Source organism: Nerophis ophidion, linkage group LG27, assembly GCF_033978795.1.
Source record: "Nerophis ophidion isolate RoL-2023_Sa linkage group LG27, RoL_Noph_v1.0, whole genome shotgun sequence".
NCBI classification, from domain to species: Eukaryota; Metazoa; Chordata; class Actinopteri; order Syngnathiformes; family Syngnathidae; genus Nerophis; species Nerophis ophidion.
The window spans coordinates 4,145,459-4,152,772 of NC_084637.1; the positions used below are offsets into that span (position 1 = coordinate 4,145,459).

At 41.1% G+C, this 7,314-nt stretch overlaps 1 protein-coding gene across 2 annotated transcripts in view; it reads left to right on the forward strand.

Annotated features, from left to right (window-relative positions):
• Window positions 1-7,314, forward strand: part of LOC133544350 (activin receptor type-2A-like) — a 101,475-nt gene that overhangs the window by 66,203 nt on the left and 27,958 nt on the right. The window contains exon 5 of one of the 2 annotated variants that reach the window (XM_061889567.1): window positions 6,064-6,087. The exons of the other annotated variant lie outside the window; for it this stretch is intronic. Coding sequence (XP_061745551.1) covers window positions 6,064-6,087 — 24 coding nt within the window. The remainder of the gene's footprint in view (window positions 1-6,063; window positions 6,088-7,314) is intronic. 2 annotated transcript variants of the gene reach the window in all.

The window sequence follows — 7,314 nt, forward strand, 5'->3', positions numbered from 1 at the left end:
TGCGTTAATTACGAGTTAACTCATCAATCTATTAACGCCGACAATTATTTTATCGCACATTTGCGTATGTTGTTTGCATGCTTTTATTTTGTTAACGCCTTTTCTTAACAAGATGGCGTCGCCCGGCGTCGAGGGGCTCTTGGTAAAGATGGAACATTTGGCAAAAATACCGGACAATTCTGCAAATGTCATGGCTGGCTTACAGCGTGGTCACTCCGGGATCACTTACGACCGCCAGACAATTCTGGATGTGGATAGATCGGGCCGTTTTGGACTGAATGACGCGTGCTTGCTAGACCGGCTAGCTAGCATGGGAATACTTTGCCGTCTACATCCAGCGGCCTGTGAAGCAGCGGAGTATATGTGTTGTCTGTCTATTTATGAATAATGCCGACCAGGAGTGTTGGCTGAGTTCTTAACGTTTGCTTTCAGAGCGTGCATATCACAACATACAAGATGCCGTCATGGCGACACACAACCTATACCGGGCTACCGCGCATGCTTGTCACTCCTGTTGCATGCTGGGTAGGGTAGTTCTTTTTTTCCCTGGCTCATAACATCACAATATAGTACCATGTATATGCGTTCAGTTTATCAAAGCACCAAGCAAACAATCGGAAAATTCCCATCATATCAATTCCTAGATATGGTCATAATTATTTTAAGTGCACTACGCAGAATAAACACAACATTATTAATATTACTACTACGGATAATTTGATCAAAAATTCCCTAAAACAGCCCACTACCTATAATATAGGTTTTTTAAACATAAGATCCCTGTTAAAAAAAAAATGTTTCTGCTGTTACCTCAGAAATTGCCTGTTCAGATGTTATGATTGTGGCTCAGAGATTTGTATGTAGATTATATTTATTTTCCATAACAAACAGGATAACTTAAATACCCTGGCAGTGGCAATAAGATTAAATGTTTGTATTTACATTTTTTGAGTTGATTTTCATAAAATATGCTATTTAACTGCTACTGTTTAACATGGACTGATTTAAATTGTGTTTGCACAACAAATGTTTTGGCGCTTTTGTTCATGTGGGAGAATATTCCAATAAAGGTGCACTACACACTACTTTTGAATTCATTATTGGGCTTTGCGTATACAATGCAGTTAATCGCGATTAATCAGAGAAATAGTGCGATTAACTTCGATTAAAATTTGTAATCGTTGCCCAGCCCTACTAAAACCAGAAGTACCCTTGTAGAGATATAATATAGACTTATCTGATTTTCCAGAAAAAAGATGGTGCAGTTAAATCATCCAGTTTTTGTATAGCTTTTGAGTAAAAAATGACAAGGGAAACATACAATAGAGTGGCCTAGTGGTTAGAGTGTCCGTCCTGGGATGGGTAAGTTGTGAGTTCAAACCCCGGCTGAGTCATACCAAAGAATATAAAAACGGGAGCCATTACCTCCCTGCTCAACCTCAAGGGTTGGAATTGGGGGCTAAATCACCAAAAATGATGATTTTTGCCACTGCTGCTCACTGCTCCCCTCACCTCCCAGGGGGTGATCAAGGAGGAGGGGTCGAATGCAGAGAATAATTTCGCCACACCTAGTGTGTGTGTGACAGTCATTGCTACTTGAACTTTAATACAGCAATTAAACCTATTTTTCAGCACACAAAAAAATCGCATGCTTAGACGTTTAAGAAAACTGCCAGTTCATTTTGAAGTATCTATCCTTTGTGGAGGGAATAATCATTTGTCAGTATTAAAAATGCATTAATTTAAAAGTAGTTCCATACTTAAGCGTTATTGATTCTTCCATTTAATGCTCAACGACATCCTCTTTAAGTTGCTCTTCATGCCCGTCTAAATACATTTAACCAATTAAGGAGGCGACGTACATATACCGTGTCGACACTTTCAAAACAGTTCGACAAAATGAAGCATAATGATGTGAATAATTCATAAGTGCGGCACTCACAGAATAACTTTTGGCAACTCTGCAAACACGAGACATGTAAAAATACTGTGCAAAGAGATGTAATCGTCATCTCGCCGTTGCACGAAGATAAATAAAGCTCCGTCTTTTGTAAAGTCTCTTGAATTTATTGCAAAGGTAATTATAACCAACTTAATTTGTGCAGCTCTGTCGCTGCAAAAAAACGAACACAATTGGGCTGCGGGGTGTTCCCAAAACAGCCCCAACTAGTGTGAAATGCATCTAGCAGAATAACTTATTACCATGTTTGTTCATGGACTGCATACTTGCAATCAGGCTTCCATTATTCACAGCAGTGTGTGGCAAAATGGAATTGATTGTATCTTAGCGCCCTACCCTGCAGCCTTAACACTGACAGGCTGGCAGCACGGAGTCGTAATTACACACCTCTTTTCAACATTAGTTTGTATTTCTTAACTACTTTTCTATTCTCATTCAAAATAAATTATAAAAAAAGATAACTTCAGTCAATGTCCTTCGCATAGAACGTTGCTTTTTTTCAGCGGTATTATTGAAGCAATCTTTGTCCGTTGTTCCCTTTTTGCATCTGCATTAGGGCTGGGCGATATACTTGATATATCGCGGATTTGTCTCTGTGCGATATAGAAAATGACTACCGTATTTCCTTGTATTGCCGCCGGGTATATAGTATGCACCTGCCTAGAATTACTGCCGGGTCGAACTCGTTTCGCAAAGTATTATTTTTATTAGCGCATGTCTAGAATTTCCGCCGGGTCAAACTCGTCACGTCACGAGTGACACTTCACCTGTCATCATTTTCAAAATGGAGTCGACTGATTTCAATCATTTGAAATCGCATAAAGGGAAGAAGATTAAGAGCTATTCAGTTGGATTTAAGGTCCAAGCTATTGAATATGATTTTTAAAAAAAACAGTAAGCAGCTATGTTTTATTAATATACCGTAGCTGCGTGTGTCAAATATGAGTCATTAAATGACTCCCGCCTCCTGGTGGTAGAGGGCGCTAGTGATCCTTCTTGCGACTACTCGGCTGCAGAAGAAGTGACAACAAGCAGCAAGAGTGAGCAGCGATCGTTTATTTTTTCCTCTCACTTGCACTTTTAACATGGAGGATTACATATCTAAAATAAAACAGTTTTCTAAACTGGACTTTCAATCAAAGCAGGAGGTAATAAAGGAGGATCTCCATCGAGACAGAGAGACTTTTAAAACTGAAGAAAGATAAGGAAGACTTCTATAAACAAGTTATCGATGCTTTTGATCAGAAGGATCATTTATTCATTTATAAGTAAAGGTAATACCATAATAACATTTTTTTTATTAAATGTGCTTTTCATGATGGTATCCTTACATCACACTCAAATTTATAAGCACAGGCCTAAATTTACCGCATGCCTTTGGTAAGCGCCGGAGTGAGAAGAGGTTTTAAATTAATTAGCGCCCCGGCTGCAATTCAAGGAAATACGGTATATCGTGATATTGGAGTATACGTTCTCACGCAGTTGCTTTTAACTGCTGGGATTACACTACTTTTATCACTTTTTCTTGTCTCTCCTTCTCACAGACAGCGAGCGCACCTTCTTACATATGTCACATACTATCAGGTCATAAGTCACATACGTATACGCCCTCGCCAAGCAGAGAGGTAGCAGCATGTATGACGTTAGCTGTGATGCTAGCGGAGCCGTGCGAGTGGTAATACAAGAGAAAGAAGGTGCGAATCTGGTAACAAATGAAGGACGAGTTAATTCCGAAGAAAAACAGCAGGGGGTCCATCGCCTGGCGGTGGTCCGGCTTCAAGTGGGAATATGTCAGCAGACATCCATCATTTGTCAAGATCGGTGCTAAAGCGTTGCTACAAAATGTAGCATTACTGCTAATATATAGCATCATTTGAATGCTAGAAAATGAACTGATTAATAAATCCAGTTTTGGTCAATTGACTTAGTGGTGATTTCCTTCCCTGCATGAAAGTTTAAAAGTAGCATATATTAATGCAGTGTGAAGAAGAATGTTTTAATGTAGACACATAGAATCATCATACTGCTGTGATTATATGACGGGGCGGCATAGCTCGGTTGGTAGAGCGGCCATGCCAGCAACTTGAGGCTTGCAGGTTCGATTCCCGCTTCCGTCATCCTAGTCACTGCCGTTGTGTCCTTGAGCAAGACACTTAACCCACCTGCTCCCAGTGCCACCCACACTGGTTTAAATGTAACTTAGATATTGGGTTTCACTATGTAAAGCGCTTTGAGTCACTAGAGAAAAGCGCTATATAAATATAATTCACTTCACTTCACATTATATGCATCAAGTGTTCATTCAAGGCTAAGGCAACATATGGAGATACCGTATTTCCTTGAATTGCCGCCGGGGCGCTAATTAATTTAAAATCTATTCTCACTCTGGTGCTTACCAAAGGCATGCGGTATAGGTAAGCCTGCGCTAATTATTTCAAAACCTCTTCTCACTCCGGCACTTACCAAAGGCATGCAGTAAAAATTTGAGTGTGATGTAAGGATACTGTCATGAAAAGCACATTTAATTATAAAAAACCTTATTATGGTCTTACCTTTACTTATAAATGCAGTCCATGCCAGCTCCTTCTGATCAAAAGCATCGATAACTTGTTTATAGAAGTCTTCCTTATCTTTCTTCAGTTTTAAAAGTCTCTGTCTCGATGGAGATCTTCCTTTATTACCTCCTGCTTCGATTAAAAATCCAGTTTAGAAAACTGCTATCAGACCGCTGCTATCAGTTAGCTCGGCTCCTCACGTGCGGGCGACGACAGAATTATCCTCCAACAACTCCCCCTCCCGTTCTGCTCTGTGGGTGATCTCTTTATCCCACCGCTGCCACCATGAAGTGTAATTGTATAAATAATACACTGGGGATTTAGGACTGGAACATGCTTTATTTCAGCCTGGTTGTTTACATAGCCAGCAAAGGAGTAGTGGTGTTACATCCTAAAAGGTCCGTCGTGCTTCCCCCGCGTCAAATCCGTTCCCAGCACATATCACGTCACTTGTTGTCACTTCTTCTGCAGCCGAGTAGTCGCAAGAAGGATCACTAGCGCCCTCTGCAACCAGGAGGCAAGAGTTATTTAATGACTCATATTTGACACACGCAGCTACGGTATATTAATAAAACATAGCTGCTTACTGCTCATAGCTTGGACCTTAAATCCTACTGGATAGCTCTTAATCTTCTTCCCTTTATGCGATTTCAAATTACCGGTATTGAAATCAGCCTTCTCCATTTTGAAAATGATGACAGGGGAAGTGTCACTCGTGACGTGACGAGTTTGACCCGGCGGTAATATTAAGCATGCGCTAATTATTTTGCGAAGCGAGTTCGACCCGGCAGTAATTCAAGGCAGGCGCATACTATATGCTCGGCGGCAATGCAAGGAAATACAATATATATCATGTATCGCAGTGGTCCCCACCGGGCCGCAGAATAATTTTTTATTAATTTTTATAAAAAGAATGAATAAATAAAATAAATAAAAAAATAAATTGTATTTTTAATTTTTTTTATTAAATCAACATAAAAAACACAATATACACTCACAATTAGTGCACCAACCACAAAAACCTCCCTTTCTCATGACAAAGAAAAAAAAACTAAAAAGGATACCACCCCCGGGCCGCGGGACAAATTATTAAGCGTTGATTGGTCCGCGGATACAAAAAGGTTGGGGACCACTGGTGTATCGCGACATGGCCTAAAAATATTGAGATATTAAAAAAAGGCCATATCGCCCAGCCCGAATTCAAACTGTTTTGTAAACATTGAATCGATGAAGTCAAAGGATGCCACCTTCAACAATTTGACCTAAACAACGACGCCAGAATACATGAAGATCTGAAACAATAGATCTTGTTTGTTGGCATGATTGCGATTACGTCGGAGAAGGTTGTTTTTTTTGTCTGACAGCTTGTTTGCTGCCATCCCAACAATCGCTTCCAGTGAAGCCGTCAATTATCCAGACTTGACTCATTCAGTGTGAGAGGGACGAAGAGGTCCTTCCGCCATTTTTTTTGACATTCTTTCTTATTCCATCTCCTGACAAATATACCAATAATTTCTATGTTTGCTTCTTATGTTCTTTTTCATGAAGCACCCCTTTCACATTATGGTGGAGGTAAGAGCAGTTCAATTGTAGTTACAACACTGTTGATCCCCCCCCTCCCTCCCCTTTTGGGTTCAATATGAATTCTCCACCTTTAGTCCCAACTGTCATGATCTTATTCTCATCATTTTTTTCACAGCGTTTTGTTTATTTAATGCACAGCACATTACTTTATACTTTTTCTTTTTCTTTTTCTTTTTTTTTACTTTGCTGCCTGCATTTACTGCACGCATGAATGCCTTTTGTGTTCTCTGCTGACAATGCACTGTGCATGGTGGAAAGCGGCGGCCCCTCAGCGCCAAATGCAGCCCCCCTTTTTTGTGTGAACGTCCACATGTGATGTTTATGTAATGTCTTGTGTTTGATGTGACACCGTTTACAGAAAGGTAACCACTCTTCCAGCTAGCTGCCTTTCCCACAACGGCGTAAGGGTGTCGAGTGACTGAAATTGTGTTATGTTTGTCCATTTTGTAAGAGCGCTGCTGCTTAGGATTAATCCAGTGTGTGAATTACTCAAGCAAAGCATTGGCCTGTGCAAGTGGTCTTTGAACCAGGGTATGACAAACTCAGACAGGCAAAACTGATTAACCCTTTCATGCAAAAATTAACCAATTATCAATCAATCAATCAATGTTTACTTATATAGCCCTAAATCACTAGTGTCTCAAAGGGCTGCACAAACCACCACGACATCCTCGGTAGGTCCACATAAGGGCAAGGAAAACTCACACCCAGTGGGACATCGGTGACAATAATGACCCAGTGGGACGTCGGTGACAATGATGACTATGAGAACCTTAGAGAGGAGGAAAGCAATGGATGTCGAGCGGGTCTAACATGATACTGTGAAAGTTCAATCCACAATGGATCCAACACAGTCGCGAGAGTCCAGTCCAAAGCGGATCCAACACAGCAGCGAGAGTTCCGTTCACAGCGGAGCCAGCAGGAAACCATCCCAAGCGGAGGCGGATCAGCAGCGCAGAGATGTCCCCAGCCGATACACAGGCAAGCAGTACATGGCCACCGGATCGGACCGGACCCCCTCCACAAGGGAGAGTGGGACATAGAAGAAAAAGAAAAGAAACGGCAGATCAACTGGTCTAAAAAGGGAGTCTATTTAAAGGCTAGAGTATACAAATGAGTTTTAAGGTGAGACTTAAATGCTTCTACTGAGGTGGCATCTCGAACTGTTACGGGGAGGGCATTCCAGAGTACTGGAGCCCGAACGGAAAACGCTCT